The 20,319-nt window shown below is 58.9% G+C and overlaps 3 protein-coding genes across 3 annotated transcripts; all 3 read left to right on the forward strand.

The window, feature by feature from the left end:
* The first annotated feature begins 9,188 nt into the window (after positions 1-9,188).
* LOC113995141 (hemoglobin subunit rho) lies at positions 9,189-10,792 on the forward strand. The gene is made up of 3 exons (XM_027734917.2): positions 9,189-9,392; positions 9,480-9,702; positions 10,627-10,792. Exons 1-3 carry the CDS (start codon positions 9,301-9,303, stop codon positions 10,753-10,755), a joined length of 444 nt encoding a protein of 147 aa, XP_027590718.1. The 5' UTR covers positions 9,189-9,300; the 3' UTR covers positions 10,756-10,792.
* Positions 10,793-15,084: 4,292 nt separating this feature from the next.
* Positions 15,085-16,384, forward strand: LOC113995139 (hemoglobin subunit beta-like). The gene is made up of 3 exons (XM_027734915.2): positions 15,085-15,187; positions 15,289-15,511; positions 16,179-16,384. Exons 1-3 carry the CDS (start codon positions 15,096-15,098, stop codon positions 16,305-16,307), a joined length of 444 nt encoding a protein of 147 aa, XP_027590716.2. The 5' UTR covers positions 15,085-15,095; the 3' UTR covers positions 16,308-16,384.
* A 1,827-nt stretch (positions 16,385-18,211) lies between these two features.
* LOC113995140 (hemoglobin subunit beta) lies at positions 18,212-19,725 on the forward strand. The gene is made up of 3 exons (XM_027734916.2): positions 18,212-18,376; positions 18,478-18,700; positions 19,514-19,725. Exons 1-3 carry the CDS (start codon positions 18,285-18,287, stop codon positions 19,640-19,642), a joined length of 444 nt encoding a protein of 147 aa, XP_027590717.1. The 5' UTR covers positions 18,212-18,284; the 3' UTR covers positions 19,643-19,725.
* Positions 19,726-20,319: the final 594 nt, after the last annotated feature.

A 20,319-nucleotide genomic window follows, 5' to 3' on the forward strand; every position in this document is an offset into this window, starting at 1 on the left:
GTTGTATTTCTGGGAATGGCTTTGGATTAAGCCTGGGATTAGCAGAGGTCAGCACCAAACCCAGCCTGGCTGGAAAATCCACACCCGGGCTGGGGATGGGCTTGGGGCAGCCAAATCCCAGCATGTCCCTTGGAAATGCCGGTCCCGATGGGATCAGGAGCCCCGGTACCACCGGGCACCCCGGGGGTGCCTCAGTGTCCCCTTTCCCCGCCCCGCTCCGGCCGCGCTCGCGGCGCTTCCCCGACACCAGAGGGAGCTGGAACCCCCCACGGCTCCGGGCTGGGCCCCGGCCGAGCCCCACCGGCCCCGGGGTCCCGGGGTGCGGGGGCTGCGGTGGCGGGGCCGGTGCCACCACCCCCGGGCAGAGCCGCCCGCCCGTCTCGCCCGGGGCTCCCGGGAGGGGCAGTCCCCAGTGACTCCTGCTCTTCTCCCCCCACCTGCCTTAAATCTGTGCTTCGATGTCCCTGCCTGGAGAAGGCTTGGAGAAAGCGGGTTTGCTGCCACTTGCATCTGTCCCAAGGGCTGTTGGTCCTTTTCTGTCGCCCCAAGGGCTGTTGGTCCTTTTGCCTCATCCCAAGGCTCTGTCGGTCCTTTTGCATCCCCCGAGGGTCTGTGGTCCCCTGGCATGAACCAGGACAGAGGCTGCCCCGGGGAGTTGCCACATCCTAAACAGGAAGGAAAAGGCACTTCCTAGAGTAGGGATGGTGCCACTGGATCCTCACTCGGTGCCCCTTTGGAAGGGGCTCCTGAAGACTTTAAGTTCCTCAGATGACAGGTGTTCCAGGGTAATCTTGTGCCCCAGGAGCTCAGGCTGGATGGCTTCATGCTTCCCAACACAAACTGTTTTCCCTGTGGATCATCCCAAACCACAGTTACCCAAAAGCCCCTCAATCCCTGTGGGAGAGGCCAGGTTTGGAGCACAGGAGGAGGTTGCCCAGAGTACAGCCAGCTCAGCACCCACCCCCTGGCACTGGGCTTGGTTGGTTGAGAGGGCATTACACTCCCACCCCCAAAGTGGCTGGGCATCAATATCCAGCTGGAATGTGAATGGAAGTCTGGCTAAGGCCAGGTTGGACGGGGCTTGGAGCAACCTGGGCTAGTGAAAGGTGTCCCTGCCCATGGCAGGAGGGTGGCACTGGATGAGCTTTAAGGTCCCTTCCCACCCAAACTGTTCTGGGATTTCACGAGTCTAAGATTCCAATTATAGAATTCTAATAATTTTAAGGAATTCTATTAATTCTAAGGAATATTATATCTTGTTGTGTCCCTGGGGTAGGAGCAGAGCATGGTACAGCAAACACAGACTCACAGAATGTGCTGAGTTGGAAGGGACCCATGAGGAGGGGGGATCCTGCCTGCCATGAGCATCTCGTGCCACTTTGGGAGTGCAGCCACTTTGTGCCTCAGTTTCCCCCCCAGGGACCTCTGCCTGTGGCCAGTGCAAGGGGTGCAGGGGAGCCAGGGAGAACAGATCCCCTTGGAGCTGTTCTCTGGGACAGGGACAAGGTGTGAGCAGCTGGGACATTTCATCCCCCCCATCCCCGGGACTTGCAACAGGGCAAGGGGGGGGATGAAGAACAGGGCTGGATACCAGGACATGTCCCACTTTGGGAATATGAGTGTCCTGAGCCTGCCACGGGCTCTGCCCCACAGGTGGAGGGAGTCCTGAAGCCCTCATTGCCACAGGGGTGAGCAGCCCGTGCTGGGTAATCCAGGGCCACCCTCCTGGTTCTGCTGGGAAAATAAATAATCAATAAAGGAACCTGGCAGCTTTCCCGCGGGCTGCCACCGCCTCAGCAGAGACATTTGCTGAGTCAGAATCTGACACAGCAGAAAGGGGCACGGTCCCGGGGCCGGGGGTGCCTTATCGCTGCCCCCCGGCCCCTGTTTGTGCCGTCTCGGTTATCGGCCCGGCACAGCCCCCGGCCGGCCCGGAGCCGTGACTCAGCACTGCCCCCCGGCCTCTGCAAACTCATCACACCCAGGGAGGCACGGGACAGCCCATAAACACCCCACTGCAGAGAACGGGCTTGAGCCTGGAACTGGGAGTGGAGTGAGACCCCCTAATCCTGACCCTAATCCTGACCCTGATCCTAACCCTGACCCAACATCCCACTGCAGAGAACAGGCTTGAGCCTGGAACTTGGAGTGATACCCCCTAATCCTGACCCTCACCTTAATCCTGACCCTGACCCTAAGGTTGCCCCTGCCATTGTCCCAGGTGCCTGGTGCAAACTCATCACATGCAATTTTGTCATGGGAGAGCCCATAAACATCCCACTGCAGAGAAGGGGCTTGAGTCCTGGGCATGGAATTGAGACCCCCTAACTCTAACACTAAACCTAAGCCTAGGCCTAACCCTGACCCTGATCCTAACCATGACTCAACGTCCCACTGCAGAGAACAGGCTTGAGTCCTGGACATGGGAGTGAGACCACCTAAATCTAACCCTGACCCCAACCCTAACCCTGACCCTGGTCTCAGAGCTCCCTTCCTGCCAGTGTGTCTGAAGAGGACACTCAAAACCAAGTGTCCCCTCAGATGGGGTGTAATGGGGTCTGTGGGCCGTGCCCTGACCCCCAGCCCAGCTCAGCCCCACAGAGACACTGCTATTTGGGGTTCCCTGATCCTGCCCAGTGCTTGGTGCTGGGCAGAGCTGAGCAGAGTGAGTGATGAACTTCAGGCCAGTCCCTCATTCACCCACAAGTCCTGGGACCACAGAGGTGCTGGGATGAACCCCAGGGTCTCTGTCCAGGCTGCAGAGGCTCTGCCAAAGGCAGAACCCCAAAGATGGGGTTCGGTGCCTTGCTTGGGGCAGGGGCTGCTCTCCCATCTGAGTGGTGCAGGGTGCAGGCAGCCCCCAAACAGCTGCTCAGCCTCTGCAGAGGGGCTGCCCCGGGTGCCACCCCACCTTCAGAGCCAGTTCTGCTGCTTGAATAAGTGGCAGGTGCCAGGCTGGGGTCAGGTCTGCCCTCCTAAACCAGCCCCAGCACAGGAATAGGTCTGGCTCTGGCCACTGCCAGTTGGACAGTCTGGAAAGGCAGAACATGACCCATAAATTGTGTTCCTGACCCAGCAGGTCCCAGGCCACAAGCAGGATGAGGACAGTCCTTGTCTGAGCTCAGCAAAGCCCTTGGTCCTGATGGAGCTGTCCCTGTGCAAAGAGAACCTTTGTTAGCAAGTGCCCGGGACTGTGAGATCTGGGACAGCTCTCGTGGTTCCCAGCCAGTGCTGGGGGATTTTGGGGGAGTTCTGTGGTTAAAGGAATCTTCTGCAGAGCAGTGACAGGCAGAGCCAGCTCGACCTGCAGCAGGTGTGGTGCTGGGAGGACTGGCTGGGTCCCTCGGAGCCAACCTGTGCCTGGGAAAAGGGAGACTGGAGCCTTGTGGGGAAAGCAAGGCCTCTGAGCTCTCTGGGGTTTACCTGCTCTCCACTGTGCTGCCAGCACAGCCACAATCAAGCATCCTCGGGATGCTCAGCTCGGCCTGCCCAGGGAGCCCCGGGGTCCCTCCGCGGGGAGGGGGAGAGGAGCAGAGGGAAGGGCTCGGTGAGGAATCTGCTCCCAGCACGGGATGAGCTTTAAGGTCCCTCCCAACCCAAACCGATGTGTGATTCCACGCCAGGGCTGCATGCCGGCGTGACTGGATGTGAGGATGGGGGTCTGTCCGTAGGTCTGTCTGTGCTCCGGGGGCAGCAGGGCCGGGCTCAGCCCCCCCGTTCCCCATTCCCTCAGCGCCAGGGCAGCAAACAGCCCTTCCCAGTGCTGGGTTTATCTCGGGCCGCAGGAGGGGCGCGGGGCTATCGGGAGGGGCTGCGGGGAGGGGATATCGGGACGGGCCCGCAGGGCGGGGGTGGCCAACCCTGCCCGCGGGCGATACAGGGCGGCTGGGCTGGGCCGGGGCCGATAGCTGGGGTCCTGCCGGGATGGGACACGGCCCGATAACTGGGGTCCTGCCGGGATGGGACACAGCCCGAGTGCTCGGGGTCCTGCCGGGATGGGACACAGCCCGAGCACTGGGGTCCTGCCGGGATGGGACACAGCCCGATAGCTGGGGTCCTGCCGGGATGGGACACAGCCCGATAGCTGGGGTCCTGCCGGGATGGGACACAGCCCGAGCACTGGGGTCCTGCCGGGATGGGACACAGCCCGAGCACTGGGGTCCTGCCGGGATGGGACACAGCCCGATAACTGGGGTCCTGCCGGGATGGGACACAGCCCACTGGGGTCCTGCCGGGATGGGACACAGCCCGATAGCTGGGGTCCTGCCGGGATGGGACACAGCCCGATAGCCGGGATGGGACACTGGGGTCCTGCCGGGATGGGACACGGCCCGATAGCTGGGGTCCTGCCGGGATGGGACACGGCCCGATAGCTGGGGTCCTGCCGGGATGGGACACGGCCCGAGCTCCTGCCGGGATGGGACACGGCCCGATAGCTGGAGTCCTGCCGGGATGGGACACGGCCCGATAGCTGGGGTCCTGCCGGGATGGGACACAGCCCGATAGCTGGGGTCCTGCCGGGATGGGACACAGCCCGATAACTGGGGTCCTGCCGGGATGGGACACAGCCCGAGCACTGGGGTCCTGCCGGGATGGGACACAGCCCGATAGCTGGGAGCCGGGGCAGCCCCGACTGTGCCAACGCTGCCCTGACGCTGTTTGCCACCCGGTCACAGCCGGGAAACCCACCCGGCTCCCTCAGCACCAGCGCTCTTGCCCTCCCTTCCTTCCCCCACCGACCGTGCCCCCCCCGCGCTGTCCCTCCCAATGTCCCAATGCCCAGGGCTCGCGTGGGCTCCTCTGCAGCCCAGGCTGAGGGGCTGGGGGCAGCCACGGGCTGGACCCTCTTGCCAGGAGCCCGTGTCCCTGCCGTGCTGAGGAGATGGAACCCCAGCGAGGCCTGAGAGCAAACCACGGAGAAAAACTCCTGCCCACAGTGAGCCTGTCCTGGAAACGGCCTGTCTGGAATGAAAAAAACTGCTTTTGTCTGTTTCTGGGTGGTTTTACCCGAGTACTTGTGGGGAGGGATAACTCAGAAGCTGTCTAATTAAATTCCAGCTTTTCCCTGGACATCCTGGCTCTCGTGTCTGACCTTGTGCCTCTTATGCCTTCACTCCACTCAGCACTGAACCCCAGAGCCCCCAGCACTGACTTTAGGGCTGAGCACATCCCGGTGGATCCCTTTGCAGGGATACAGGGACAGATGAACAGGGTCAGGGCACGTCTCCTGTTGTGCCCAGGAGGTCCTTGGGGCATTTTTCTGCATCCAGCCCCCAACCTCCAGCAGTGTCACCCAGGACCCACAATTCAGACCCGGCAGATTTCCTATAAAATTAAAATAACCCAGTGAAAGGCTCTAAGTCAGTTAAAACATGTCAGAAGTGAGGCATGTGGTGGGATTCTTGGGGTGGTCTTGTGCAGGGCCAGGAGTTGGACACAATGGTCCTTCTGGGTCCTTTTTCAGGAAGAATTTCATACAAAGGGTGGTGAGGCCTTGGCAGGGGCTGCCCAGGGAGGTTTGGAGTGCCCAGCCCTGGAGGTGTCCCAGGAAGGCCTGGCCGTGGCACTCAGTGCTCTGGGCTGGGGGACAAGGTGGGGATGGGGCACAGGGGGGATCCGTGGGCTGGGAGGGCTTTTCCAACCTCAGGGATCCTGGGATTCTGTGATTCTGCCCCTTCCAGCTGAGGATATCCCATGATTCTATGATTACATGGCACGAAATGCAGGCTGGAGCAGTCAGAGCAAGGGGTGCTCCACACCTCTTGGAGTCAGACCTAAAGGGTACCAAGGGTTAAGCCTGGATCCTGAAATGAGGGAACTTCACCAGGGGCAGAGAGGAATTAATTTGACCTGCAGTGAGGTTTTCACTTAGTTTGTTGTTACAGCAGAGATAACTCTCCTCGAGGTGATGACATCCAGCTCTCTGGTGTAAAGCCCCAGCCTGCCCCAGTCTCCACCACAGAGCCACCACACCTCTCCTGTCCATGGTGTCTCCCAGTTTCCCTGTCCCTTCTAAGGAAAAAATTGCATTTTCAGAAATTCTTGGCTTCCATGTTCAGGTGAGCAACCAACCAGTCCCAGCCAGGGAAACTGTTCAAACTGCTGATTCAGACCCACCTGCTGTTTAATTTCCCCAGGTTTGTCACTGACCACATCCTGAACTGAGCAGCTCCTCTGCCCCTTCCCCTACAGCCTGGGAGCATCTGGCTTTGCTCTGCTCCTGAATTTAAGGTTCATAGAACCCCAGACTGGTTTGGGTTGGAGGGACCTCAAAGCCCATCCAGTGCCACCCCTGCCATGGGCAGGGACACCTTCCACCAGCCCAGGGTGCTTCAAGCCCCGTCCAACCTGGCCTTGGACACTTCCAGGGATCCAGGGGCAGCCACAGCTTCTCTGGGCAACCTGGGCCAGGGCCTCCCCACCCTCACAGGGAAGGATTCCTTCCTAATATTCCATCTAACCCTGCCCTCTGGCAGTGGGAAGCCATTCCCCCTTGTTCTGTCACTCCAGGCCCTTGTCCAAAGCCTCTCTGCAGTTTTTCCAGGGATTCCTGACATCCCCTTTTGCCCAAGCCCCATTGTGGAGCCCCCTGTTACTGGATGTCTGCATTAGCAGTGTGGTGGGGGAAATCAGCTCTGGCCTTCCAGTTAATCCAAGGCACCAGTTCTAGACTGGTCACAGCCAAACGGGCCAGTGGGGAGCAGTGGGGCAGTGGCTGGAGCTGATGTACAAATTTCCAGCCCCAGTGGCTGTAAAAGGCTGTTGCCATGACGGACTCTCCCCAGCCAGAGCCCACAAGCCTCTGCCATGACCCTAATCCGATTAACTGGCTGATTCACCTGCTGTTATTCCTTTCTATTGAGTCCACCCGATGGGATTAGAGAGGTTAAAGACTTGCTGTGGGGATAAAACCAGCCATTAAAGGGATCAATACAGGCGAGCAGCACTGAATGGGCTTATCTCAATGAAAACAACTTCAGCCTCTCTTCCTCCCCTTTCCTCTGCCTTCCCCCTGCCCCTTTCCCTCAGCTCTTTGTGACCATCATTAACCACCCCATGAAAAGTCATCCTGCCCCCTCTCCAGTAAAACCAGACCCTGATGGGTCAGTGTGGGGCCAGGCCTGAATGTTTCTCACCACAAGCCACATCTCTGCCTGTTTTCCACAGAGTCCAGAAAACCAGCTTTTATGAACCACATTTTGTAAAATAATATTAAAGCTGCCATTAACACTTTCCTCCAGCCTCTGTGTTTGATGTTGTCCTGCCTGTCCCAACTTCACCCTCCTGCTCTCTCCCCCTGAGCTTTTCCCTGCTGCTGGTTCATATGCAGTAGAAAAGCATCATTATCTCTTCCCTTTTAAAGTTCAGCCTTGCAGAGCAGGAAATGAATCTCCCGTCACAGATGAGGCGAGTGCATTGCTGAGAACAGCCCCAGATGTGGTTTTAATTTCAGAGCCGGGGAATTCAGGCTGCAGGGAACAAATAAATGCAGGGGCCATTAAAGCTGTTTGTTGTCACCCCCAGCTGCTGGTCAGCACTGCCCGGCTCACACGGTGGGAACATCTGCCCGCGCATTTAGGGCTGCCCATATTCCATTCCACTCTGTGGAGATCTGCATTATGAAATTATACAACTTCTGAACTCTTCAGGTCTCCTTAAAGCCGAGGGTGTGCCGTGACTCTGCTCTGGAGGTGAGGAGCTGAAGGCAGCTCTGGCCACCTGCTCGATCCCTTTATCTGCCGCGAGCAGCCCCCGCTCCCGCCGCGTTATCGGGGCACACCGGGGGCTCCGGGGCTGCTGAGAGGGGCCTGGGGCCTCTCCCACCATCAGGAAATGGAAAAAATTAATAAAGCCCCATGGGACCCTGTGGTGAGGAGCTAAGAGGTGACTATGGATGTGAATCCCCCAGCTGGAGCAGAGTGATGGGCCCGTGCCAGTGTGGCTCCGATGAGATCACAGAGCCTCAGACTGGTGGGGGTGGGAAGGGACTTTAAAGCTCATCCAGTTCCACTCCCTGCCAGGGGCAGGGACACCTTCCACTAGATCAGGCCTTGGACACTTGCAGGGATCCAGGGGCAGCCACAGCTTCTCTGGGCAACCTGGGCCAGGGCCTCCCACCCTCACAGGGAAGAATTCCTTCCCAATATCCATCTATCCCTGCCCTCTGGTAGTGGGAAGCCACTCCCTGTGTCCTGTCCCTCCAAGCCCTTGCCCAAAGTCCCTCTCCAGCCTTCTTAGATCAATGGACCAGTATAGATCTGTAACTAGAATGTCTCAAGAGGTCTGGATGAAACCTAAACTCCCCACAGAGAGTCCCAAAGTTTGAACAAAATCATAGAATCATGGAATGGTTTGGGTTGGAAGGTACCATGAAGATCATCCAATTCCAATTCCCTGCCATGGGCAGGGACAACTTCCACTAGAGCAGGCTGCTCCAAGCCCTGTCCAACCTGGCCTGGAGCACTTCCAGGGTCCGTGGTTTTGTCTGGATGTCCCACACCTCATTCATCCTGGCTTTGCTTTCTGAGCACGGGAGCAAAGCTTCACCTGCAGCCTGGAAACCAGGAAAACACCTGTGACACCCAGAGTCAATCCAAAGCCTTTGGCCAGACCTGGACCTGGTGGAAATGGGTGTTGCTGGTCTGGCTGTGACAGGACAGGTCCTGCTTCGTGGAAGACTTTTAATTCCCAGCAGAGAGAGGCCAGTGAAGGGTTAACACTGGACACACATGGAAAGAGCAGAGGAGCCTGTTCCCACCCCCAGCCTGCCCTGACATCCCACACAGGTGTTCCTGGAAACCTGGAGCTGAGGAGGTGACTTCTGCTTCACTAACACCATCCCTGAGAGTGTCCCAGGCCAGGCTGGACGGGGCTTGGAGCAACCTGGGCTGGTGGAAGGTGTCCCTGCCCATGGCAGGGGTTGGCACTGGATGGGCTTTGATGTCCCTCCAACCCAAAGCATTCCATGATCCTAAAGCACCTCCCTGTGGGTCCGTGCCTGCTGTGGGGATGGGGTGGCACGTCCAGCCTGTGGTCAGCGGGCGGCCACGGGGGAAGGACGGGGAGATAAGATGTCCTGTGTCCTGAGTAGCCTGTTAAGTGACTCACAGGGCTCTTTCCTCGAAGGCCACACCTCGCTGCAGACTGACCCCTGCCCGGCCAGCCCAGCCCCCAGGACCCCCCATCCCATGGCCCCTCGGGAAGGGCCGGGGAGGGGCTGCGGGCAGGGATAAAAGGCCGGCGGGGTCTGGGCTCAGCTACGGGGTCTGTGCCCTCCTGCAGCCCAGCAGAGCAGCCACCATGGTGCACTGGTCAGCAGAGGAGAAGCAGCTCATCAGCAGCGTCTGGGGCAAGGTCAACGTGGAGGAATGTGGGGCCGAGGCCCTGGCCAGGTACGTCCAGCCCCGGGAACCTGGAGAGAAACCCCTCTGGTCACAGGGGGTTAATGTGTCCCTGTGCCTGCTTGTGTCTCTCCCCAGGCTGCTGATCGTCTACCCCTGGACCCAGAGGTTCTTTGACAACTTTGGGAACCTCTCCAGCCCCACGGCCATCGTTGGCAACCCCAAGGTCCGCGCCCACGGCAAGAAGGTGCTCACCTCCTTCGGGGAGGCCATCAAGAACCTGGACAACCTCAAGGCAACCTACTCCAAGCTGTCGGAGCTGCACTGTGACAAACTGCACGTGGACCCCGAGAACTTCAGGGTGAGCCGTGCTTGGGGCTTGACCCTCTGTCTCTCCTTCCTCAGAGCATCTCAGCACTTGGGGGTTTCAAACAGGCATAAATAACTTATACTTTATTTACCAAAGAGGAAGAGGTTGGCTGGGGTGGGCACGGGGGGAGTGGGGAAGGTTTGGCATTTGCTAATGCAGGGAAATACCAGGTTCCAGGCTGTGAGGACAAACCTGGGGACAAACATAGGGAGATGCTCTGAAAGCCTAGAGGCTTGTGCAGGCATGGCTTGAGAAAAGGAGAAGGATGTTGGGAGGCTGAGTGGGGCTGAGTGTGGAGAGCATGGAGGGAAGTCCCCCTGGCACCTCCTGGCCCCATGGACAGAGACTGCTTTGTTGGGGATCATTTCATCTTCCCATTTCAAAGGCTGGCAGGCATGGGAGGAGAGGGAAAAGCGAGTGTGGGGTGGTTTGGGGCTGGACAGTGATGGGAAGAGATGGAGACTGGGATTGGAGAGAGAGGAGAGGTCTGAGTGAGGGACAGGGTCAGCAGAGGAGGGGGGAGAAGGAGCGGAGTGAAGCCAGAGGTCAGGGCACAGGCACCCTCGCTGAGGGTGAGGAGAGGGAGCAGATCAGGCTGGAAGGGACTGGGAGGGCTGGATGGGGCTGGTGGCCTCTGCTTCAGCCTCTGCCTAAGCCTGGCTTTGGGGATGTAGCAGGTGGACCTCACACTGATCCTCTGCTCCAGCAGGTGTGGGGTTTCACAGCAGAAAAGAAAAAAGATAAAATATCTGGAAATAAAATCCAGAGGCTGGAAAATGCTACTTCCCTGGGTTGCAGACCCCAGGACCCACGGGAGAGCAGGGTCCCTCCAGCCCCTGGTCCGGGGGTGCTGTGCAGGACCGAGGGGTGCCAGCACCCTGCTGACCCGGTTTCCCTCTTCCCTCCCCTCCACAGCTCCTGGGGGACATCCTGATCATCGTCCTGGCCGCCCACTTCGGAAAGGACTTCGGCCCCTCCTGCCAGGCCACCTGGCAGAAGCTGGTCGGGGTGGTGGCCCACGCCCTGGCCCACAAGTACCACTAAACCCTCGGGACACGAGCAGCTGTGTCTGCACCGGGCAATAAACCCCCCACCTTCTGCAATTCTCTGTGCTCCGTGTCTCTGTGGCTGCTGCAGGGTGGGAGGGAGGGAGGGGCAGCAAAGGGGCATGGGGGGCTCTGGGTGCTGGAGCAGCACGGTCTGGGGAGGCAGCCAGGCTGGGCAGAGGGGGCCAGGCTGGGCAGAGGGAGCTGGGCAGAGGGAGCTGGGCAGAGGGGGCCAGGCTGGGCAGAGGGAGCTGGGCAGAGGCAGCCAGACTGGGCAGAGGGAACCAGGCTGGGCAGAGGCAGCCAGGCTGCTCCTCCTGGCTCTCTGGGCTCTCTGAGCCATCAGCTGCTGCTGCCCCTCCCTGCTGGTCCCAGACCTGCACACACAGAGCAAGGCTGAGCTGTCCCTCCCCTACAGAGCTCCAGTGGGACATCAGGGGATGCTGGCCTGAAATCCAGCCATGGGCAAAGCCCAGCCCAGCCAGCCCCAGCTCACCCAGTACACCTGAGCCTGCTGAAACCCCGGGGGGGGATTTAGCCCTGTTCTCTGCAGAAGGCCAAGTGCAGGGCAAGCAGGGACTCCTCTGGTCCTAAACTTCTCTGCCTGTGATGCCTGCAAGGATATAAATGTGTAGAGATTCACTGATTAGGCAGAAGTTTGGCCCCACACAAGGATTTAAATGTGTGGAGGTTCACCGGGTAGGCAGAAATTTGCCCCTCCATGTTTTGGTACCCATGTATTTTTAAGAAGTTGATCAGAGGCATTTTCTGCATCAGCACTGAAAACACCCCCCATTACTTTGTGCATTTTGATCAGAGTTCAGTGTCTGAAATATCTGCTTGATCCCCAGGGGAGGGGATGAGGGATGAGGGATGAGGGCAGCTTTCAGGCAGGATGGATCAGAGCCTTTTTTTAGTCATTTTGGCTCAATGGAAGCGTGTTTTGTCACTGGAATGGGAAGATTCCTTGTAAGCACCTCAGTTTCAGCAGTGCTTTTCCAGGAATAACTTAAAAAGCAAAAGGAGAGACATGTTGGTGTCTCAAGATGATGGAACCCTTGTTTTGCATGATTTAGGAATACATTTTCTGTCCTTCTGCTGATAAAGCAGGGAACTTACAACCACTCTATCCTGCCCAGCCAGGCAGGCAGAGGGTCCAGGCTCTCTGGCAGCACTGAGAACGTTCTGGGCTGAGGGGAAAAGAAATAGAAAAAGACCCAAAACCTGCATCCAGCTTCCCTGCAGCACGGCCTCTCCTTCCAGCCAGCAATGGGCACTTCAGCATGATTCCAGGAGGTGAGACCTTTCTCAACATCTTGTTCCAGTCCAAACCCCTGGAATTTGCCACCACACACAAAAAATGATGGTGGGTGCACCCAGCAGCACCCCCAGAGCTGTCGGGTTGCTCACAGCGTGGTCCCAAACCAGCCCCCCCTGTGCAGTGACTGGACATCAGGATGTGCTTGTCCTGGTCTGTGAATGTCCTCAGCACTCTGTGCTTGTCCTGGTCTGTGAATGTCCTCAGCACTCTGTGCTTGTCCCAGTGCCTGTGGCCATCAGGATGTGCTTGTCCTGGTCTGTGAATGTCCTCAGCACTCTGTGCTTGTCCTGGTCTGTGAATGTCCTCAGCACTCTGTGCTCCTCCCCCATGCACACATCCTTGTGGAGCGTGTCCAGCTCCCTGGCCAGCGCTGGGATGGTCCTGTTGGCCTGGACAGGGGGTACAGACAAGGGCAGGGTGAGGTGCTGGTGTCACAGGGCCAGAGGGTCACACTTTCCCAGTGAGAGTTGTCCCTCTCTGGTGTGAGACAGCAAAGTTACAACCACCAACAGCCCCCCTGACCCCAAAGGGGGGGGTAGAGGAGAGCATTGCATGCTCTGGATGCCCCATCCTGGAAGTGTCCCAGGCCAGGTTGGACGGGGCTTGGAGCAACCTGGGCTGGTGGAAGGTGTCCCTGCCCATGGCAGGGGTGGCACTGGATGGGCTTTAAGGTCCCTCCCAGCCCAAACTATTCTGGGATTTTGGAGTGGGAACAAAGACACCCTGGAGACCTGCTGGCTTTGGACAGCAGGCACTGCACGTTCCAGGGGGAGCAGGGGCTGGCCTGGCTCCAGAGCCTGGGCACAGATGCCACTGCTGCTGATAAGGGCTCTGTAAAGCTTGGCGTGGGACACTCCTGCTGCAATCAGGGACAATAAACTCTGCTTGTGCAGAAAGGCCATCACTGGAGCTGCCTTTGGACATCATTGGGATGGTTTGTCTCTAAAAAGGAAGGCTCCTGTCCATGGAAGAGGGCAAGTGTGTGGCCAAGACCTCAAACACGACTTGAGCAACCTGGTCTAGGGGAAGATTCCCTGCCAATGGCAGGGAATTGGAGTGAAATGATCTTGAAGATCCCTTCCAACACAAGCCATTCCATGATCCTGGGATTCCATGATTCTAAGATTCTGAGACTTAGCAGACCTTCCACCCGCACCAAAGGGAACAGCTGGCTGGGAGGGTGCTTGGGGACAGTCCTGAGCATAGTGAAATCCATGCCAGTGAATTCTGGGGACCAGCTGGGGATAAGCTGGGGGTGCTCTGGGGGAGAGGAGATCTGCAAACAGGAAAAAAGCTACAGGAATTGCCCCTGCCCAGCACCTTGTGATGACCATTTCCCCTCCCACCCTGTGTTCCCAGACTGCTCCCTCAGCAGACAACCCCAGCTCCCAAAACCTGCCAGCCAGGCTGCTGCTCCCAGCCAGAAAGAAGGTGATTTTAAAATGTACTTAAAATTAACTCTTTCTTATAAAAGTGGATGGGGCAGATGGATCCCCTGGAGAAGCCCCAGGCTGATTCCAGGGTTGGGACTGTCTGGGCTGTCCTGCCTTTGGGTTTTGCCAGGTCTCAAGTACCCAGAGCTGCTCAGAGCAAATGTTCCTGGCCAGGCTCCCCCTGCCATCCTCGGAGGCACCTTCGGGGCAGTGTCTGCCTGGCTGGGAGCTCGTTACCAACCCCTGCCCCCCGCTGCAAACAGCCCCTGGGCCGGCCCAACAGGGCAGGTTTCCTTCAAATGTCTCCATGGCTCACTAATCTTCAAACTTAGAAGGCCTTGGAAGTCTTTTGCAGGGAGTTTGAACTCATGTTTATTCCCTCTGTCAGTTGGTAACTGCCCTGTGGCACTAATGCAGCTGCTGGAGATGTTCTCTGGCTGCCCAGAGAAGCTGTGGCTGCCCCATCCTGGAAGTGTCCAAGGCCAGGTTGGACGGGGCTTGGAGCAACCTGGGCTGGTGGAAGGTGTCCCTGCCCATGGCAGGGGGTGGAGCTGGATGAGCTTTAAGGTCCCTGGCCACAGGGATTCCATGATTCCATGTGCACAGCCCAGCAGGGACACGGATTGCTGGTGACACACGGGTTGGGGGTGACACACAGGTTGGGGGTGGCACACGGATTGGGGGTGGCACACGGATTGGGGGTGGCACATGGATTGGGGGTGGCACACGGATTGGGGGTGGCACACGGATTGGGGGTGGCACACGGAGTGGGGGTGGCACAGGTTGGGGGCGTGGACAGGTGGGGTTGGGTTGGTGGCACCCAGGAGGTTGGTTTTGGGTTTGGTGGCACAGGTTGGGGTGGCCAGGATTGGGGTGGCACATGGATTGGGGGGGCACACGGATTGGGGGTGCAACAGGTTGGGGGTGTTTGGCAAGGTGGGGGTGGCACACCGGTTGGGGGTGGCACACAGGTTGGGGGTGGCACACAGGTTAGGGGTGGCACAGGTTGGGGGTGGCACACAGGTTGGGGGTGGCACAGGTTGGGGGTGGCACACAGATTGGAGGTGGCACACAGGTTGGGGGTGGCACAGGTTGGGGGTGGCACACGGATTGGGGGTGGCACACAGGTTAGGGGTGGCACAGGTTGGGGGTGGCACACGGATTGGGGGTGGCACACAGGTTAGGGGTGGCACAGGTTGGGGGTGGCACACAGGTTGGGGGTGGCACACGGATTGGGGGTGGCACACAGGTTAGGGGTGGCACAGGTTGGGGGTGGCACACAGCTCTCCTGCTCTGGAACCCTCGGCCGGGCCGGGGCCGTACCGGCAGCTCCACGTGTGCTCGGGCTGAGCCTGGGGGTGAGGTGATGCTTGTCCACGCAAAGACAGAGGGGGAAAGGGCCCCTTTTCCCCTTGGACAGCATCCAAACCACTATCTTCCCTTGTGCAGCCCCGCTCCCCCCCAGCCCCGACCAATGGCTCCGGGAACTGAGATTAGACCCAGCCTTGTATAAAAATGCCCGGGGCAGCCTCTGGCACCACTCCTGTCTCTGTGCAGGGACAGGCAGCCCCTCTGCTCGGCACCATGGTGAACTGGACAGCTGAGGAGAAGCAGCTCATCACCAGCACCTGGGGCAAGGTCAACGTCACCGACTGCGGTGCCGAGGCCCTGGCCAGGTAGATCCAACTCTGGGAACCTGCTCAGGGCACCTGGAGAGTGAAACCACTCCTATCACAGGAACATTAATGTCTCTATGGCTGTTTGTGTCTCTCCCCAGGCTGCTGATTGTCTACCCCTGGACCCAGAGGTTCTTTGCCTCCTTCGGGAACCTCTCCAGCCCCACGGCCGTCATTGGCAACCCCATGGTCCGTGCCCACGGCAAGAAGGTGCTCACCTCCTTCGGGGAGGCCGTCAAGAACCTGGACAACATCAAGAAATGTTTTGCTCAGCTGAGCAAACTCCACTGTGACAAACTGCACGTGGACCCCGAGAACTTCAGGGTGAGCCGTGCTCGGGCTCCAGCCTCGGCTGGGCAGAGGGGTCTGTCCTGGAGTGGGGTCCTGGAGGGGTCTGACAGACAGTGGGACCTGAGAGAAACCCTGAGACTGCCCCAGCCTGGGAGTCTGCACAGGGCAGGGGTGATGAAAGGGGAGGAACAGTCACATTTGGGGAGAACAGAGTCAAGTTATGGGGCTGAGATCTGTGAGAGGAGGGACCCAGGCAGGGGAGGAGGGTGGGGACAAACACAGACTCAAACACACTCCAGTGGGAAAAAACATCCCAGAGCAGCCCCAGAGCAGAAGGGAAGAAGCTGAGAGAGTTTGGAGGGAAGAGTTGAGCTTGGCTGTGATGCGGAGGTTAAACCAGGAGGGAAAATAAACACAGCCATTTCATCTGAGCCCAAGGACAGCCTGGGTGGGCAGGGATGGGAAAGGAAGGGATAAACCCAGTGGAAGCAGGGGGGGACACTGCACAGCAGGCAAGGGGAGCTGTCTGGGGAGGATCCAGCACACCCAGGGATCCTGGTGCGTGCCAGAGACACAATCTGTGCCCCGGGGCTGGGATTTGAGACCAATTCCTCAGTAACTGGTGTCCCCACATGTGTGACAGTGGGGAGGGGGTGGAGGGCAGCACCTGGCTGACAGCTTCTCCTCCCTGCCCTGCCAGCTCCTGGGTGACATCCTCATCATTGTCCTGGCCTCCAACTTCAGGAAGGACTTCACCCCTGCCTGCCAGGCTGCCTGGCAGAAGATGGTCCGTGTGGTGGCCCACGCCCTGGCCCACGAGTACCACTGAGCCCCCCGCCAGCATTCCTGCCTGGAGACACTCCTGGGGAATCCTCCTGGTCTCTAATTGCCAAATAAACACCAACTGCTCAGCCACGAGGTGTCTGGCTCTCTGTGGGAACAGGGAAGGGGCCGCACGGGGGCTGGGGAAGGCAGAGGGGAAGATCACACACATGGGGCAACGGGAGCCACGGTCTCATTCATGCAAGTGAGACTTGTCTAAGCTGGAGAATCCAGGGGAACATTCAGGACAAAACCCAAATAAACACCACAAAATGCAAAGAGAAACACTCTGGTGCTTTTTGGAGACATCGGGTAACACTGTTTGGTTTAATTTTTTAAGCCTTTCACAGAGTAAGTGGAACAAAACTGAACAAAAATGTGCAGTGAGAGAAGGGACAGGGAGATTGGGTCCATCGTTTGTCACTTCCTTCATGTAAGGAAAAATGTGGGGCAGTGTTGGGTTTTTTGTTCCTTTGTCTGGTTGGGGTTTTTTGTTTTGTTTTTTTTTGTTCTGGTTTGTTTGGTTGGGTTTGGTTTGTGGAGGTTTTTTTGCCTAAATCATTGTCATTCTCAGATTAGCAAGGGCAGAATGTAATAAACACAACTATCAAGGCCAGGTTGGACGGGGCTTGGAGCAACCTGGGCTGGTGGAAGGTGTCCCTGCCCATGGTAGGGGGGGATGGATGGGCTTTGAGGTCCCTTCCATCCCAAACCAGTCTGGGATTCCATTAAACACTGCACTGCTGGGTGTGGAGGGCTGGGGACAGTGTCATCCCTGGACTCTTTGGCCAGGCCCCCTCTTGTGTTGAGCAGTCAGAGGAGAACTGGGGCCCTCATTAGACACGACAGCAGCTCATGTCCATGCAAACACTTTTCTCCAGGGCCATCCAGGCCCCACGGGGACATTCCTGCACCCCACAAGCTCCATCCCCATCCCCGACATCCCACCCCACCACCCCCAGCTGGGAGCAGGAGCAGATCTGCAGCCCCGGGAGACCCAACTGCCTCTCCCACCTCTCCGCAGGACCGCTGCTCCTCAGGCTGCCAAATCCCTGGGTCAGGCACTGTCTCCTGCTGCACATCTGTGCAGATGGTTTTTCTCATGGAAAGGGTGGTCAGGCTGCCAGGGCCATGGCAGGGGCTGCCCAGGGAGGTTTGGAGTGCCCAGCCCTGGAGGTGTCCCAGGAAGGCCTGGCCGTGGCACTCAGTGCTCTGGGCTGGGGGGCAAGGTGGGGATGGGGCACAGGGGGGATCCATGGGCTGGGAGGGCTTTTCCAGCCCCAGTGATCCTGGGATTCTGTGACATCCCAGTATACCCAGTCTTCCCACCTCTCCTGGGGCCCTGTGAGCCAACACCCTGCAGGCAGTTGGTGTGTCCTGGGTTATAACATCTCCTGTCCAGCCCCGTTGACCTTGGCCAACAGACTCTTTGAGACAGGAGCTCTCTCTTGGCTGCAAGGCCCTGCCATGATTTTAGTAGTGTCGCCCTAAAGTTTTCAAACTCTCGAAGAGCTGATGGGAAAGAACAGGGAGAACCCAAAGCCTGACAGGTCCTGCAAGAAGAGGAGAAAGAGAAACTGGTGCATTCAGAGGGAGAACCCAAAAGCCCCACGTCTGAGCCTCCTGCCCTGGGGGTTTGCACCACGTGAGGGGCACCAAGCCCGGCAGACGCCGTCCCTGGGGGCTGCCGTGGGACTGCAGACTCGGGTGGAGATAATGCCACCCTGCAGCAGGGCTGGAAATCAGGGACGGCGCTGGATCTGGGCACCTTGCCCTGGGCCCCACCCTGGTGTGGGGTCCCCTCCCTCGGGGTGCCCGGGCCGCGGGGCCCCCCCGGGGGCACAGCCAATGAAGGGGTGCCCGGGGAGGAGGAGGGGCCCAGGGAGAGGATAAAAGCGGGGCTGGCAGAGCCGTCCCCAGCGTGCGATCCCTCGGGAGCCAGAGCCCAGCCTCCTCCAGCACACGCAGCCCTCCAGCCGACGCCATGGTGCAGTGGACAGCCGAAGAGAAGCAGCTCATCACCGGCCTCTGGGGCAAGGTCAACGTCGCCGACTGCGGCGCCGAGGCCCTGGCCAGGTAGGTCCAGCCCCGGGAACCTGCCCCGCCGCGCCGGACGGAGACCACCCTGACTGTGGGAGCGTGACCCTGACCCTGCGCCCGCTTGTGTCTCTCCCCAGGCTGCTGATCGTCTACCCCTGGACCCAGAGGTTCTTTGCCTCCTTCGGGAACCTGTCCGGTGCCACCGCCATCCTCGGCAACCCCATGGTCCGCGCCCACGGCAAGAAGGTGCTCACCTCCTTCGGGGACGCCGTCAAGAACCTGGACAGCATCAAGAACACCTTCGCCCAGCTGTCCGAGCTGCACTGCGACAAGCTGCACGTGGACCCCGAGAACTTCAGGGTGAGCCCTGTCCCCCCATGGCAGTGTCCCCCCAGCCCCGACCCCCTCCCCGGGAGGGATTTACCCCAGATGTGGGGCTGCAGGAGGAACAAGAGGGGCTGGTGCTTGGAGTGAGGGGGAGAGGCAGAGGGACCAACCTGCTGCCTGGTGAGAGGGTGCAGGGCAGGGTGCCTGGGGCAGGAAGGGGTTGAGGAGGTGGTTTCAGTGCAGGAAGGGACGGGGAGAGCAAAGAGAAAGCAGTTGTCAACAGAAAGAGGTCTGAGCCAAGGGGAAAGCCAAGGAGCAAGAGTGGAGCAAGAGTGAAGCTTGGCATGGAGGAGAAGGGAGAGATGAGTGAGGAGGGCTGGATGCCAAAAGCAAGAGAAGATCTAGAAGGAAAGAGAGCTTTGGCTCCTGCGTTTGTGCAGCTGAGAGTTCCCCAGTGGGGAATTAACCCTGACATTCATCCCCGGGGCTGGCAGAGATCCCCCCATGTCAGCATGAGCTCGTTGTTTGTGCCAGGGTGCCCAGTGCCAGCTCCCTGCCATGCTGGGAGCTCAGCTGGGTCTTCTGCTTGGGAAAAACTCCCAAACAGAGACTGAAGGGAGAAAGAAAAATTTAATCAACAAAATTCCTGGAGAATTTTCGGTTACTCTTCTCAGAGGGTATCAGAACCTGAACCTTTAGAGTAAGAGCAGAGACCAGGTTTAAGGTGCATCTTAAAAGGGCTTCAGGGAGGTTTTCGAGGCTACAGATTTCCTGGAGGCTGCCCTGGGTGTACCGTGAGTGCTTGTGCGGGGCATTGCTGACCTGAGTGTGCTCTTGTCCCCCCAGCTCCTGGGTGACATCCTGATCATCGTCCTGGCCGCCCACTTCGGCAAGGATTTCACCCCCGACTGCCAGGCTGCCTGGCAGAAGCTGGTGCGTGTGGTGGCCCACGCCCTGGCCCGCAAGTACCACTGAGCAGCGAGGAGCGCCCCGGCAGCGCCGCGCCCGCTGCCCCGAGCCGCTTCCAACAGCAAATAAAGCTCAGCCTGTGAAGCCTCCGCCGAGTCTGTGTGTCCCTGAGGGGCTGGAGGGCTGGGGGGACACGGGCACGGGGCTGGGGTGTCAGAGGGAGCAGGGTCCCAGGGTCCCCTGTCGCGTGTGGGCTCAGTGGTTTGTGTGGGATTTGCCTCTGGGAACTGTGCCTTGGGGATATGGGGTTGGTCCGGCCCTGCCACCCCCGTGTCACACGCTGGGGAGTTTGCACTGAGGAACTACTCAGAATTTTATGTGAAACCTGCGTGTCTCTCCCAGACAAGGGGAATTGGGAGGATTCATATTGTTGGGGGAGGAGGATAAACAAATTGAAGACTTTAATCTTCCCTGGCTCATCGCTGGCATCAAACCCACCCAAAATCAGCTGAGTCACACTGGCCCAGCAGCCAGCTGGGTGGGGGCAGGTTTGAGATAAACATTTTGCTATCAAGGCCTGTCCAGACCTTGTTTATTCACTTCTCTCCCACCCTGCGCCGCCCACGCTGCAGTTTGGGGGGGTCCAATCCTGCCGAGGGCAGAGACTCACCGTGTTGTGGATGCGAGGAGGGATCAGTGCTCTGCACACGCGGAGTGCTGGGTGGGTTTGGGTGTCTGCAGAG

The sequence above is a fragment of the Pipra filicauda genome, unplaced genomic scaffold, assembly GCF_003945595.2.
Source record: "Pipra filicauda isolate LSUMZ 115617 unplaced genomic scaffold, ASM394559v2 scaffold537_size357629_pilon, whole genome shotgun sequence".
Classification (NCBI taxonomy): Eukaryota; Metazoa; Chordata; class Aves; order Passeriformes; family Pipridae; genus Pipra; species Pipra filicauda.